Here is a 16,827-nt window from a genome sequence, read left to right on the forward strand (position 1 = left end):
ACAAAGAGTTGGCTGGACAGAGCTTAGTGACTGAACAACAACAATTCAGTCCACGGCAGTATTTGATCAAGAACGAAGTAAATACGAGGCTCCCCTGGTGGTTCATTGGTTGAAAATCCACCTGCCAGTGCAGGGGTCACAGGTTTGATCCCTGATCTGGAAAGATCCTACATGCCCTGGGGCAGTTAAACCCGCGGGTCACAACTACTGAGCCTGAGCCTCCTAAAGCCTGTGCTTTGCACTGAGGGAAGCCCACACACAGCAATGAAGACCTAGTGCAGCCAGAAATAATTAAAGAGAATTTAGTAGAATAACAAAGCATCTTTTGCCCTCTGTACTTGCTATCTAAATGGCTTCAATTTCCAAACTAAGAAATTAAATATGTTCAAGTAATGAGAGATAGTTGTCAGTAATAAGCATATTAGTGACTGTTCACTGTCATTAGTGGTCGAATAAATGAAATTTAAAAAATAACAAGATACTATTTTTTGCTAGGTGAATGGTAAAAAGAATGCAAATAGTGTGTTGACGTAAAATGAGAATGCAAATATGTGAATATGACATTTAAAAGGCAAATTGACAGTATCAATGTGATTTTAGATATTCATCTTAAGAAAGTAATTACAGGGGAACTTCCCTGTTGGTCCAATGGTTAAGACTCCGAGCTTCCACTGCAGGGGCCCTGGGTTCATTCCTGGTTGGAGGAGCTCCACATGCTGTGGGGTGCAGAGTAGGTAGTAATTAAAGAATATTCCTTATCAGTTGTTTTTTATAGCATATAATTTGAAAATGCCCAAATGTTGAATAATATGGGATTAATTATGTGATGGTAGCTCCATGGTACTAGACAGCCTAAAAAAATTTAATGGCATGAAAAGAAGTTCATGATATAAAACTTTTAGAATATTCTATTTATTTATTAAACAAAAATCTGTTGCATTATCAAAATAATATATTTCTATTTAAGTAGGTTTATTTATATGTCTGGGAAAAGATTAGGCAAAATATACACCAATAAGACTAATAATAGTAGTGACTACTCTGGCTATGTGGGTCAAGAAGCCATAGTTAGAACAAGACATGGAACAACTGACTGGTTCAGAATTGGGAAAGGGGCACATCAAGACTGTATGCTGTCACCCTTCTTGTTTAACCTCTATGCAGAGTACATCATGCGAGATGACAGGCTGGATGAAATCACAAGCTGGAATCAAGATTGCTGGGAGAAACATCAGCAACCTCACCTGTGCAGATGATACCACTCTAATGTCTGAAAACAAAGAGGAACTAAAGAATTTCTTGATGAGAGTGAAGAGGAGAGTGGAAAAGTTGGCTTAAAGCTCAACATTAAAAAATCTAAGGGACTTCCCTTGTGGTCAGTGGCTAAAACTCCCTGCTCCCAATGCATGGGACCTGGGTTCAATCCCTGGTCAGGGAACTAAATCTCATATGCCATACTAAAGATCGAAGATCCTGCATGCCACAACTAAGACCCGGCACAGCCAAAAAAAATCTAAGATCATGTCATCCAGTCGTATCACTTCATGTTAAGTAGAAGGGAAAAAAGTGGAAGCAGTGACTGATCTTATTTTTTGGGGTTACAAAATCACCGAGGACTGTGACTGTAGCCATGAAATTAAAAGATGCTTGCTACTTGGAAGGAAAGCTATGACAAACCTAGACAGGGTATTAAGAAGCAGACATGTCACTTTCCTGACCGAGATCCGCATAGTCAAAGTTATGGATTTTCCAGTAGTCATGTATGGATGTGAGAGTTGAACCACAAAGAAGACTGAGTGCCAAAAAATTGATGCTTCTGAACTGTGCTGAAGAAGACTCTTGGCCTGGGAGGAGATCAAACCTCAAGAAAATCAAAGGACTTCAACCCTGAATATTCATTGGAAGGACTGTTGCTGAAGCTGAAGTTCCAGTACTTTGGCCACCTGATGTGAAGAGCTGACTCACTGGAAAAGACTAATGCTGGGAATGATTGCAGGCAAAAGGAGAAGGGAGCAGCAGAGGATGGGATGGTTGGAGAGCATCATCGACCCAGTGGACATGAATTTGCGCAAACTTGGGGAGATCATGGAGGACAGAGGAGCCTGGTGTGCTGCAGTCCGTGGGGCGGCAAAAAGTTGGACACAACGTAGGGACCGAACAGCAGCAACTCTGGTTAGTAGAATATAGATGAGTTTTAAAAAAATCTGTTAGCTATCTGTTTTCAAACTTTTCTACAATAAATGTTTATTGCAATTGGAATGAAGAAATATGCAATTCCTATAAAGTGGCAAAGTTCTAAATTTTATGGAACAATCAGAAAAATTACTATTTAGTGAACAGCTAATTTTATGGTTCCTAACAGTAAATCCAGTATGATTAGGGGAAGAAGATGTCAGTGTGATCCTAATCAAAAGGCCTTACAAGGCAGGGTGCTCTCTAGGTGGGCCTTGAAGCATACAGATACAAAATATAAGAGCTAGGTTTTGTTGTTTTGACCACTCTAGGCTTGCAAAGATCTTAGTTCTCTAACCCAGGATTGAACCTACGCCCTCTGCAGTGAAAGCTTGGAGTCATAACCACTGGACTTCCAGGGAATTCCCTAGCTAGATTTTCTCAACATGAAAAACAATGTGGGCAAAGAATAAATGAAATTATATTTTTAAAACATTAAATCTTGTTCAAATTCTCTTTTTCAGTTACTTGCATAGAACTGGCCTTTATGTGTTTAAATATTTGTACATATATATATGTGTATCTATAACATTGCTGGACCTTAATCTGTTTTTAATAGGCTGATGTTCAAGTGCAGTTGATCAGCAAAGGCCAGCCAAACCCTTTGAAAAATATTCTACATGAAAATGAAACCATGTTTATTGTGGAAAAAGTGGTAAGTATTGCTTGGGCTTTGTGGCTAATTCTTAACAACCAAGTTTGGTTTCTGAGGGATAATCTCAAATGTACACATTTTCATATCAGTGTATTAGAGTAGATTCTAATATCTTTTAGTAATAAGTACAGCGCTGTCCAATGCAGAGATAACGTGAACCACATATGTAGTTAAAAACTTTCTAGTAGCCTCATTAAAAAAAAAAAGATGAAATGAAATTTCATATTATAAAATTTACTTTTTCTTTTGTTCAGTTCTGTGAATTTTAACACACTTATACAATCTGGTAATCACCACCACAATCAGAACACAAAACAGCTCCATCACCCCAAAAACTCCCTTGTGCTATCCCTTTAAAATCATTCCTTCTTCTCCCTTCACTGTAGCGTGGTCTTTTTAAGAGTGTCATGAATGGAATCATACCAAAGTGTATAAACTTTTGAGTCTGGTGTCTTTCCATATAATAATGCCTTTGAGATTCATTCAAGTTGTATATGTTTAGTGGTTCTTTTAGTTGCTGATCCATCCCTGATCCAGAGAGCTAAATAAATAAATAATATGATCATTTTTGTACAAAGTCTTATGTGAGCACAAGTTTTCTTTAAATAGCAAGGAATAGGATTGCTTATAGTGCTTTTTAAAAATCTAATGTTAATCATTTCAATACCTAATTAATATAAAAATAAAAATGAGATTTTAAGTTCTTTTTTTTATACTGCTTCTTCAAAATTTGGTATGGATTTTACACTTAAATCTCAATTTCATCTGGCCACATGTGACTGGTGGATGGCCACTGTAACACAGCATAACTCACTATGACTCAAGAATTTCTACTCTAATTTTCTCTTGTTAAATCTAACAAGAGGGAACTTCTTATTTTTTTCATCACTTTGTAATTGCAGCCTTACACCTGTGTGTTTTGAATATGGGAACTGTTCTGGTAGAGCAGTAGCAGTGGCTTTAGTTGATTGCTGATAATGCTGTCATATCACACAGTTACTTTGGGGCCAGGACCCAGTCTTTGGGTTTATCGTTTCTTGAAGTAGATAGAAAAAGGATATAATAGGGGAAAGTGGACATTCCTTTAGAAGGAATGCCTCTGTCTGCTTTAGGACCTGCATGCTGTCTGGATGGGGATTGGGATGAATGAGCAGAGAGCACTCTGTTTTAAATATTACACAAAAACTCCTTTCTGAGAAGGGGACTACTTTATTTGTTTTTTGTATTAGTGATGCTTATCTATGGTGGACAGATGCTTGGAAAATAATTATAAGTGATTTATGTGGCTGAATTTAGACTTTTGTTATGAGGAGAGAGAAAATGTGTGTAGAGCAAAAGCTAAAAGATGAAAATGACTTTCTAGGGAAAGGTAAAGAGGAGCAGAGGAATTTGTGGAAATTGGTTGAGATACTAGTGAGAAAACAGCTTGGAGTCGTGAGGACTTACCTGGAGTTCATTGAGGTCCTGGCATTTTTGGATGGGAAACAATTAAAATGGCCTTCATTTCTGCAAAGATCAATAGAGCTTACAGAGTTTTAGTTAGATGGATAGTACTGAAAAGTAGAATGGAAGGGAAAATGACATTTCTTGGATACTTCTAGGAACTATTTGGAAACCCAGGTCTAGAAGGAAATAAAATCTGGAATCTGGCAGAAGAAATACAAAGTTGAGGATACATCTAGGTCAGATAACTATTAAGTATTCACTGCTAGAAGACCTTTGTGGACAAGAACTCGAGTTTTGCAGTCAGACTACCTAGATTCAGGGGCTTCCTTGATGGCTCAGTTGGTAAAGAATCCACCTGTAATGCAGGAGACCCCGGTTCAGTTCTTGGGTCAGGAAGATCTTCTGGAGAAGGGATAGGCTACCCACTCCAGTATTTGTGGACTTCCCTTGTAGCTCAGCTGGTAAAGAATTCCTGCAATGTGGGAGACCTGGGTTTGATCCCTAGCTTTGGAAGATCCCCTGGAGAAGGGAAAGGCTACCTATTCCAGTATTCTGGCCTGGAGAATTCCATGGACTGTATAGTCCATGGGGGTCACAAAGAGTCGGACATGACTGAGCGACTTTCATTTTACCTAGATTCAAATGTGGGTTTTGCTGCTCAGCTGCTTATTCTATATAAGCTATTCAGCCAGCCATTAGCTGTTTTCAGTCCATAAAATAGGGTTATTAATAGGATCTTTCTCAGGGTTTTATGAAGAATAAAAGAAAGCTTGGAACAGTAGCTGGTACATAGTACATGCTCAGGAAATGTTATTCCATTTAATTTTTGTTATTATTGGCAGTACTGAGCTATTTTACTACTTAAACATGTGGACATGAGAAACACAATTGAGAGCTGAGAGTCCTAAGAGGAACAGACTTAAGAAGTAAGGGCTATGCATTAAAAAGAATGAAATAATGCCATTTGCAACAGCATGGATGGACTGAGAGACTGTCATACAGAGCCTGGGACACAGTGACTTGGCATGCACAGGCTGCAGGGCTCTGCTGGCTGCTGGAAACTCTTAGGATATGTGTCGTCTTGAAAACTAACCAAAGTTGTTGCTGTTGTTTTAATTTTAAGACTTTTATTTGAATGTCTTTCTAAAAGATAGGTTTCTTCCTTAATATAATATACCATTGACTCCTGAACAACACAGGGCTTGGGGTGTCCCACCATCTGTGTTGTTGAAAATCCTAGTGTAACTTTACAGTTGGCCCTCTGTATCTGTGGCTCTACATCCACAGATTCAACCAATCATGGACTGTGTGGTACTGCAGGATTAATATTTACCATTAAAAAAATCCACATGTAAATGCACCTGCCTAGTCCAGACTTGTGTTGCTCAAGAGACAACTGTACTGGCATAGTATAGTTTAGTATATACTACTAGTAGGACAGGGAGGCCTGATGTGCTGCATCCCATGGTGTTGCAAAGAGTTGGACACGACTGAGCAACTGAACTGAATTGCTAGTATAGTATTAGTACCAGTATTATAGTATGCAATTAATATTACAGTGAAATTGGGAACAATATTAGAATTATAATATATTATTAGTATCAGTATTATGGTATACTATAATATAGCATAGAATTAGTATAATACAGCAAATCAATATAATCTGGAACCATATACCCTATATTTCTATAATAATGAGGTAATTAATGTCAGCTGCTATAACAAGTCCTGGAGACTTAGAAAATGAGTAGAAAGGGCTATGAACCTTCAAGTTTGGGGAATGACAAAATCAAAGAGTCTCCCATGGGTTTCCCTTGGTGTTTTGTATATCATTTTGTACATAGTGGAGCACTTCCTTTTCTGATGGCATCATATACTTCCTTTATCAGTAGCAACATAGATCAATATCTTCTTATAGGACAGTGGGAATACTTCTGATGAATGGTGAGGTTTATTAGTACCCCATTGGTTTCTAGCTATGACTCCTGTCGTAACCCAGTCATTATGTGCTAGCATAGTGAAGAGTTGACTGTTACCCTAAGTGTTCTCTTACCTGGTTAAATAATTAAATGTTTTTAAAGCCTTTAGAAAAGGAAGAACCAAGTCATGTTGAAGAGCTACAGTCTGAAGAAACTGCTATTTCTGATCTCTCTACTGGTGAAAATGTTGGGCTGCTTGCTTTACCAGTTGGGAGAGCCAGGTAAGTTTTTCTTACTGTAGAGGTGGAGGGTAGGATTTAAATTCCCCTGGTGGGCTACAGTCCATTGGGTTGCAAAAGAGTCGAACACAACTTAGCAACTAAACAACAATAAATTCTTATAAATGTTGGGAAAAGAATAGGTATTTAGCCCAGATCCCTCTCTTTCTCCATCCCCCACCCCTTTGATGTATATACTTAATGCTCTAAGGGTAGTTCTAAACACTTGACTGTCCCCTGGGTAACTCAAGTGTGACTAAGATGACTACGGTGATCTTCCTTTTCTCCATTTCTTTCTACTTTTCACTGTTGTTGCTTTCTAATCTTGTTCCTTGCCAATCTTTTTTCCTTACTCCTGCCAGAGTGATTTTATGAAAGCCTAATTGTGTTGCTTCCACGTTTAAAAAGCCTTCCGTGGTCCTTTTGCCTCGTGATAAAATCCAGATTCCTTCTGAGTGACACATAGGACACAAAGGAACCTTCAGCCTCCAGTCCAGTGCCCAGCAGAGATTTGGAAATATGCAGGGGTACTTTTTGATTGTCACGATGACTCAGGGGAGCTGTTGGCCTGGTCCATGGATGGTAAATGTTATGCAGTGCCTGGGGCTCTCCTATCTAATGAGAAATTATCCCACCCACATGCCAGAAGGACCCCTGTTGGAAACCCTACTGCCTCTGTCTGCTTAGCCACCTTCACTACCCTACCCCCTCCTACTATATGACTTTCCGTCTGCCTGGTCTCCCTCAACTCCAAAACCGAAAGTATTTGCTGTCAAGGAATCCTGGAGGATCTGGTCATATATATAATATTAGAGAATAAGGGGACTTCCCTGGTGGTCCAGAGGTTAGGACTTCGCCTTCCAGTGTAGCAGGGGTGCAGGTTCGATTCCCGGTCGGGGAGCTAAGACCCCACATCCCTCGTGGCCAAAAAGACAAAGCATAAAGCAGAAGCAGTGTTGTAACAAATTCAGTAAGGACTTTAAAAATGGTCTAAATTAAAAAATCTTAAAAAAAGAAAAATACTGGAGAATAAGGACTATAGTAGTATTCAAGGTGACTTTCCTTCATAGTGGGTTTTTTGGTTTTGTTTTGCTGTGTAGAAACTTTTAAAATCTTTTGTAGTTAATCACTCTTTCATGGCTTCTTGATTTTAAGTCTTATTTGGCCTTTTTTTCTTTCCTCTCCCACAACTTAAACATTTTTTAATTCGTGTTGTTTTCTCCAGCCAGTGTTTGTTTGGATTCATCCACATGCTTATCATTTCTTTGCTCTCCATTTCTTCTAACATATTTCAGACCCTTCTGGGATTATTATATTTCTTTTCTGAAGTACAGTCCCTTAGAAATGCCTTTTCTGAACATATGTTGGTGATAAATTTAGTTTTCATCTCTTTGAAAAATTTTAAGCTGTATTTTTGGGTAACTTTTAGTTCTGATGCACTCTCAAATTTACAGAAAAGTTTAAAAGAACAGTACAAGAACTTCTGTGTACCCTTAACCTGGTTTCACCAAAATTTAAATTTTGCTGCCTCTGCTTTGTGATTCTGTGGCTTATTCCTCCTCCCCTGCTCCTCCTCTTCTTATTCCTTTCCACACCCCCATCTATATAACAAATACATACCACACACACACACACACACTTTTGTAATGAAATGTTGACAGTGTGTTGGAGACACTGTGTTCTTTTACCCTTGAATACCTCACTGTGTATTTCCTAAAACCTAGTACCTTCTCTTATATAACCACAGAACAGTCATCAAAATCTGGGAATGTAACATTGTTAAAATAATACTATCTAATTCACAGACTATATTCAAATTTTTGTGTTCAGTGACTAATGACCTCAAGCATCTTTTTATGTATTTATTGACTTCTTCCTTCTCCCACCCCTAGCTTTATTGAGAAGTAATTGACATATTCTATTATTTCTTTTGCTTAATCTCAGATCCTGCTTCCACTCCTATTGACCCTGTATCCCCACCATACTGAACTCTCTGCTTGTAGTAGCTATGCTTTGTCACTTTTTGGTGTGTGGATCTTGATTTGTCTGGTGTGCCCTGCTCTTACTTCTTCTCTGGGTGAAACATTCATGTATTTTGCCACTTAATTTCCAGATTTTTGTTTCTGGGACACTGTGATAGTGTGATGTATACGAAGAAGCATATTTGGTCTTGGTCCACTGTTCCTGGAACCCAGCTCCAAAAACCTTTGGAATTTCCTAGGGGTTGAGAACAATAAAGGTGTCTTTTTTAATGCTAATGAGGTGGCTTTTGGCCCTCCCCACCCCGAGTAGATTATGGATGGGGGCTGGTTGCCTGGGGAACCAAGCTTGTGAGTAGGGGATTGGAAGTTTGATTCCCACCCCAATCTCTGGAGGGGAGAGGGACTAGAGTTTGTTAAGTTTAGTCACCTGGTGAGGGGTTGGGACTCAACCCCTCCCTAAGTTCAGTTAGTCACAATTGCGACTATGTAATGAAGCCTCCATTAAAACCCGAAAGGAGCGGGCTTGGAGAGCGTCTGGGTTGGGGAACACGTGGAGGTTCAGGGAGAGCAGCTTGCTAGGAGAGCGCGTGGAAGCTCTGTGCCCTTTTGCTTTGCTTCCCTTCCGTCTGGCTGCTCCTGAGCTCTACCCTTGTGTAATAAGGTAAGTGAAATATTTCTCTGAGTTCTGGGAGCAAATTAATTGACCTTAGGGAGGGCGTTGTCAGAAGCTGTGATCTATAGACACATAGATGACAATTGGGGCTCTTGGAACTGGCAGTACGAGTGGAGGTAAGGCAGTCTTGTAGGACTGACCTTTAACCTGTGGTTGCTGATGCTGTCTTTGGGTACATAGTGTCAGAACTGAGCTGAATTGTAGGATACCAGCTAGTGTCAGAGAATTGCCTAGTGTAAGGAAAAAACCCCACTTTGGAATTGGTACAGAATGTTAGATGGTGATCAGAAGTGGGATCAGAGTCAGCATCGTAGCTACTATTCATGGTATCTTTGGAAAAGAAAACTTTTGACTGATCAACAATCTCTACCTCTAACTTATTCTTCCTACTCTTGTTTCCAAGGCAGTTAATTGGATTTTATACCATGGCTCACAATCCTAATATGACCCATTTGAAGCTTAATCGGCCCGTTGCTGCCCTTCCTCCCCTTTGGGTAAGGTGTGACGGTTCAGATCCTGAAGGTATCAGCTGGCTGGGAGCTGAGCTTCTCTCAACTAGTAGCAGCGTCACAGGAGTTGTCCTGTACATGGTCACCTGCAGAGGTGAGAGCCCACTCCTCTTTGTGGACGTGTGTGTATTTATTTATTTGTGTAATTGCTGTTTCATAGTTTTTACTAAAACTTGATACATCAAGAGTGAAGTGCACACAGTGAAGCTTGTGTTAGCCCCACGAGTCTCCTCTAGTGTGTAACCTGCAGCATGTGGGAGATGTTTCAGAGACAGATTTCCAAAAGTCTGAATAGGAGTTTATGGCTGTTTTATTTAGGTTTCATTTCATTTACATGTGTGTATTTTTTGAAATTTTCATTGGAAGATAAAGTCGAATATAATGATAATATAATTCCAATGTCACAATAGGCATTTAATTATACTTTTGGTAGTAGTATTGACCTTTGTTCCACTTTCCTTGTTTTAAAAACATTTCATCTGTGGTTTAAAATTTAATTTTGATAGCTATTAGTATTGTGAATTAGATTGTAATTTTCTAGCTCTAATGATGTAATTTTGAACTGTACCTGTAAAGTTTTTTTATCATGTCCTACAGTGGATAAAAATTATTCTGTAAATCTTGAAGACCTAAAAAAGTCACACAAGAAAAGACATCACTTGTCTACTGTAAGTATTTCTTTTCTTTCATATTATTTTCTTCTAACTGCTATCAATCTGCCTTCCTAGTGTAAAGGAATTTTTTCATTCCTAGTATGACTAGATATTTTTCTATAGTATCAAAATGTTTATTTTCATATCAACTAATGACTGAAAATATATGCGTTTTAGCTAATCTTTGTGATGAAAAAGAATTGTCTTGTTTTTCCATTTGGCACAGCACTTTTTCTTCTTTGGGGAAAAGAGTCAGTCGTTTTGATAATGGGCCTTTGGCCTTGTGAAAGCTCAGCTGATGGTCTGCTGAATGTCTCTTTACAGTTAACAGCCAGCGGCTTTGCCCGGTATGAGCTCTTTAAGTCCACTGCCTTGGATGATACAGTTGCTGCCTCACAAACCACGATCACTTTGGATATTTCCTGGAGTCCTGTGGATGAGATTCTTCAGACCCCTCCACTCTCTTCAGCTGCAACTCTGGTAGGAGCCAACCCTCCTCTCTGTTGAGCTCACTCAGTGTGGGTTTACTCTGAACTTGCTAGTTCCTGGACAGCTCTGAAAGGTTCAGCCTGAAGTCCCACCAGCACAGCCAGGGAAGGTTGTGCCAGGTGATCTGATCCATCAGTTATCTACAGTGCTGTAATTAGGTAATTACGTAACTTAAGACTTTTCAGCAGGGACCCAAATGGAATCATCGCAGTGACTTATAATCCCTGCTGTTCTTAAAAGAATGCAGATATTGGGAACACATCAAGAATCATTGTTCTGTTCAGCCCTTTCACCCTATATTTACATTTCTAGGATCTGTCTTAAGAAATTAATCAGAATTGGTAACAAAAATATATGGGCAAAGATATTCAGTACAGTCATACAGCTGTGTTTTGAAAATATTAGAAATAAAACCTGAATGATCGGTAGAAAAATAGATTTCCTGATGAAATAATATATACATATTTTAAAATTACGATTTAAAATTTCTTTAATAATGAAAGAAAATGCTTCTTATTAAGCAAAAAAAAAAAAAGGCCCCAAAAGTACAAAATTTATGTACAATGGGATCTCAACTATGGTTTTAAAAAATATGTACACAAAGTCCTGGGTAGTGTTAAGAGTGGTTTTCCCAGGATGGTGGGCTGGTGAATAATTATATAATTCTATTCTTGACGCTTTTCTTTTCCTGCAGTAGGTACTGACATAAAATGGCATTTACTGTTTTCTTTCAAACCTGCTCACCCCTTCACCTTTTTTTTTGTTTGTTTGTTTTATTGAGGGGAGGGAGAGTGTTGTTTTTGGTGTGTGGTAAAGCTAAGTTTGTCATTGAGTCTTTTTCTTTTTTATGAAATCTATTTTTAATTGGAGGATAATTGCTTTACAATATTGTATTGGTTTCTGCCATATATCAACACGAATCAGCCACAGGTATACATATGTCCCCCAGCTCTTGAAGCTCCCTCTCACCTCCTACCCTGTCATCGAGTCTTGAAGTGTGTTTATATTTCTACTCCTTGTCCTTTTGGAAATTCAGTGACACAAAGCAGGAGAGTGTGTGTTCTGTGTAGCTACAGTTGTATTGAGAGAGGTTGTGGTGGCCCGAATTGATTTTTCTGTATTGGGATGGGCAGAGTCTATATTTTGGGGAAGGTATACCAAATGAAGTGTTGACCTAATTTTTCAATTCACTAGTGTTTTATGAAATATTTTTAAATGTGTGGGTAGTTTGAAATGCAAGTAACTGTGACCCTGATGGAGAAAAGATGGGATTACCAGTGAAAACTGACTCTGGGAACTTTTTAGAATATCAAGGTGGAATCGGGAGAGCCCAGAGGTCCTCTGAGTCAGCTTCACAGAGAACTGAAATTTCTCCTTGTGAGTATCCTTCTGGAATTTGTTACTTGCATTAGATCTCATATTTCCATAAAAATCTTTGCTAGTATCATTGTTATTTAATTTTGTGTTCTTCAAAATTTGTTCCAAATGTTAGATGCTTGGCAGTTGGGGCAGTTGTCCTTGTAATTAAAGGGAACATTTATCAGTGAGTTAGTAGTTAATAACAGTTCTTTCACCTTTTCTACTGAAGTATTTGGATTTTATTCATATGATGGATTCCCTTCTTTCCAGGTGAGTCAGCTGCCAGTTTATTCCAAATGCGTATATAATCTGCTTGTTAATAACTGGAATTTGATCCTGAAGATTAATGAGCATGTGTTTCAAAAATTTTGTGTTTCAGTAATTTTAGCTCCACTCTACAGATTCAATCCCAAAGGGGCGGGCAAGGGGGGGCTCATTTTAATGCAGAAGGAATTCCGTATGTCTTAAATTGGCATACAAAGATAGTTATATCCAGTCACTGACTACTTAGTTACTTTTTCTTTTCTTTTTTTAAGAGCTTTATTGATATAAATTATATCCCATAAAATATATTCATTTTAAGTATAGAATTCAGTAGTTTTTAGTGTACTGACAGAGTTTGTACAGACATGACCATGTTTAATTTTAGGATATTTTCATCACCCCAAAAAGAAATCCCATACCCATTAACAGAAACCTGCCAGCCACTAATTTACCTTCTGTGGTACTTCTTTCCTTTTTATTACTGAGTAACACCAGTGTATAGGTATAGTATGTGTTTATCCATTTGTCAGTTGATGGGTATTTCAGTTGTTCTTACTTTTTGGCTATTGATGAATAATGCTGCCATGAATGGTATATAAGTTTTTATGTGACATATAAACTCTGAGGTGGAGTTGCTGGGTCATATGATAGCTCTTTAACTACCTTTTAACTTTTTGTGTTTGACTTTTTGAGGAACTGCCAAGCTGAGTGGCTGCCTCGTTTTACACTCCCACAGCAGTGTATGAGGACTCCAGTTTCTCCAGATCCTTGCCTCCATGTGCTTGACACTATCTTTTTTATTGACGTTACAGCCATCCTAATGGGGATGAAGCGATATCTCATTGTGGTGTTGTTTTCTTGTGTTTTGGCTGCTTTGTGAGGCATTTGGGAGCTTAGTTCCCTGACCAGGGGTCAAACCCACACCCTTTGCAGTGGAAGTGCAGTCTTAACCACTGGACTGCCAGGGAAGTCCCACATTATAGTTTTGATTTGCATTTCTCTGATGGCTAATGACATTGAACGTGTTTTCATGTTCTTATTGGCTCCTACTTATTTCTTTAGCTTGATCTCACATCCTACTCTGCTGCATTGAGCTCCCTGCTTATGGTAGCTCCAATCCCATCACGCCATCACTTTCTGGTATATGTGTGTGTGTCTTGATCTGCCCAGTGTGCCCTTTTCCCACCTCTCTGCTGGGTTATCTGTGACATCTTCGCCTGAGACGACTTACCGATTCCCCAGAATAGGTTGTGCTGCCGTAGAACTTTACACACACCCCTTGTCAGAGGGTTTATCAAACAGTGATTTCTTTACCTCCCCTACTAGACTTCGGTGCCAGGTGCCTCACAGTGCCTTCAACTTCCACCACAGAGCCAGGCGTTTTTCATACTTTTACCTCCTCTCATTGTTTCCCTGTTTGTGAAAAACTTGATACCTTTTCTGCCTTTCTCATCTTTCTTCTTCCTTGAGAGCTCCTCTTTCAGGACCCTTCCCGTGGGCTTCTGTCATACTTCTGACCTCCTATCTCTGCCCTCCTCTCCCCACCCCAGCAGAGGGCTTATCCATTTAGTGATTTGATGAATGCCTTTATAAGGGAACTCCAGACTCCTGTCTTTAAGCTGCTACCACTTCTGATCTTTCCCACTTTCATCAGTTCAGTTCCCACTCGAGTAGAGGGTTCTTCCCTCCAATTCAGTTTGTCCAAAGTGAAACTTGAATCAAATCTCCAGACTGGATCACCTTAATAAGCCCCTGATTTCTGTCTGCAGTTTCACCATTCCTTCCATTCACAGTCTAGAAACCTTATCTTTTACTTCAGTAAGGTCTAGTTACTGCCGAAGCTAGAAGCTGCCATTCTACTGTGTGCCCAGTATGTGGTGCTAGATGGTTCTGTTATGTTGCCTGAGGTGTCAGCAACTGGTGAATGGAAGAGCTGGTTTAAAACTCATTCAAATATATGTCTATCTGACTTGAAAGTCCAAGCTGTGTTATTAATGTAATCTCCCTTAGAAATTCACAGACTCTTCGATGTGCACGTCGCCATTGTTTCTCCAAGTTCAATCCCCTGTATTTTTATAAATAGGTAGGATTTTTTTTTTTCTTCTTTTCTATTCCTTATATATTTCTGCCTATCTATCTGTCTCTTTCTCTGGAGTATACTTTTTTTTTTACCTTTGAGGTTTCTTTCACTGTTCCCATCTTAGATAAAGCCCTTCTGGACCACTCTAATGATCTCACTGTTTCTCCACAGGGACACACACTCTTGGCATCTTGGGCAGAATCCTGCTTTGTGTTTTAGGACCATTCTACACATTGGAAGATATGTAGCCTCCTTGCATGCAGCCAGCTTGCTTCAGCTGTGTCTGACTCTTTGCGACCCTATGGAACATAGCCCGCCAGGCTCCTCTGTCCACAGGATTCTCCGGGCAAGAATACAGGAGTGGGTTGCCATGCCATCCTCTAGGATATCTTCCCAACCCAGGAATCGAACAGGAGTCTCCTTTGTCTCCTGTTTTAGCAGGCGGGTTCTTAACCACTAGCACCACCTGTAGCATCCTTGGCCCCTACCAAACTAAATTCCCACAGTCATTGTGACACCAGAATTTATCTTCACATTTTTCCAAAGACTCCTTGGGGGTGGAGGATGATCTTACTTCTATTGAGAAACATCGTACTTCTTTTTTTCCTTAGACTCTATCCTGAGTATTTGTGATGGGGGAATTCTCAGCTGCTTGATCATGTCATTTTCCTGCCAAAAAATCAACAGTGGCTGTTGTCTTCCAAATGAAATTTAAAAATTCTTTAAGATCACTCTTCCTGTTTATCCCTGCTCCTAGTCATTTTATTTCCTGCTATTGCCTGGGTGTTTACTCCACCCTGGTAGAAACATCTCACCCTTCATCTTACCCCTGCTCTTTGCCTGGGATGGTTCCCCCACATGAGTCAAGCCAGTGTTTCCCATCATTCCTCTGGCTATTCCAGCCTATCTTGACCTCGACTTCTTGCCTTACTTCAGTTTAGATACTCTACATATAGGCATACATATTCATGTTATTTTTATGTAAACTTCCATTTAGTCTCTGTAGCACACATAATTAAGGTTCAGAATACCATCTTTAGCATCAGACTGCTGGATATATGTCCTGGCATTGTCAGTTACCAACTGTGTGACCTTAAGCAAGTTGATTAACCTCTTTTGGTCTCAATACAATGTGAACGATAGTAGTATCTGCCTCACTGGATTTTTGTGAGGATTAAGTAACATACTGCATATGAAACATTTAACATAGTTCCTGGCGTCTCATTAAACATTCAAGAAAAATAGGTATTAGGGATGCCTTGGAGGTCCAGTGGTTAGGACTCCATGCTCTTACTGCTGAGGGCCTGGGTTTGATTCTTGGTGTGGGAACTAAAATCCCTCAAGGTGGGTGGTGCAGCCAAGAAAAAAGATACTAATATTATTACTATTGATAAATACATCTTACTGATACATTTTTATTTTGCTAATAAGTTTTGAGGGGTTTTTTGTTTGTTTTTAAATCTCTCACAGGTTTTGGCTGATGGTTTGAGGACTGGTGTAACTGAATGGCCGGAGTCTCTGGAAGCAAAGTCAGCTGTTGAACTTGTGCAGGAATTTCTCAATGGTGTTTGTTTTCCTGACTCACACTTGGCTTCTGTTTATTTTTCTTAATTGGGAATTTATGCTTGCTATATTTAAATGTAAATTGTTTTTACATTTAGGCTTACATTTTACATTTTAGGCTTAGTATTTTTTTGGTAGATATATCTAAAGCTGTAGGCCTGTCATGATGAGAGGGACAGCTTTCATTCTGAAAATTGCTAATGGTAAAAATCTCAGTGATTTTAAGAATTAATAATACATATTTAATTTACATTTTATATACTGCAATCATATTTGAGATTGTGGAAGAAAAGGGATGGAACAGTAACCTTAGAGCACCTACCATGTGTTTGACATTGTGTGTCAGGGGCTTTCATTGTATCTCAGTCCATCCTCGCATCCCTACCTAGTGGGTATCTATTCATCCTCCATTGGAGAGTTAAATAATTGCCAAAATACCTGGTTATTGTTCTACTCTCCTCATTTGCCATTTGAAAACAGGATTAGAATGGAAATAATTTGGAAAGAAGGAGAATAAAATCCAGAGTTTAATAAGATTTTGCTACTCTCTAGAGTTAAATAAGCTGAATGAATTTGGTGATTCTACAAAAAAAGACACCGAGGTAAGTGATTGTTATCAGAAGAGTACACTGAAAGAGCTTGTAATATTGGGTTGTACTGTTGTCTTTCTTTTTTTTTTTTTGTTGTCTTTCACATCATACAATCTCAGATGGGTCTGCTACAGC

At 39.1% G+C, this 16,827-nt stretch overlaps 1 protein-coding gene across 4 annotated transcripts in view; it reads left to right on the forward strand.

Annotated features, from left to right (window-relative positions):
- ZWILCH (zwilch kinetochore protein) overlaps positions 1-16,827 on the forward strand; it is a 41,691-nt gene that overhangs the window by 5,910 nt on the left and 18,954 nt on the right. For 2 of the 4 annotated variants that reach the window (XM_043470872.1, XM_043470873.1), the window contains exons 3-10: positions 2,792-2,887; positions 6,415-6,533; positions 9,589-9,788; positions 10,292-10,362; positions 10,672-10,827; positions 12,142-12,213; positions 16,010-16,103; positions 16,655-16,704. In XM_043470872.1, the coding sequence (XP_043326807.1) occupies positions 2,792-2,887; positions 6,415-6,533; positions 9,589-9,788; positions 10,292-10,362; positions 10,672-10,827; positions 12,142-12,213; positions 16,010-16,103; positions 16,655-16,704 (858 nt within the window). Of the gene's footprint in view, positions 1-2,022; positions 2,173-2,791; positions 2,888-6,414; positions 6,534-9,588; positions 9,789-10,291; positions 10,363-10,671; positions 10,828-12,141; positions 12,214-16,009; positions 16,104-16,654; positions 16,705-16,827 lie in introns of those variants that run through there. The other 2 variants (XM_043470871.1, XM_043470874.1) reach the window with 2 other exon arrangements.

This window comes from Cervus canadensis, chromosome 6 (assembly GCF_019320065.1).
Source record: "Cervus canadensis isolate Bull #8, Minnesota chromosome 6, ASM1932006v1, whole genome shotgun sequence".
In the NCBI taxonomy this organism is placed as follows: Eukaryota; Metazoa; Chordata; class Mammalia; order Artiodactyla; family Cervidae; genus Cervus; species Cervus canadensis.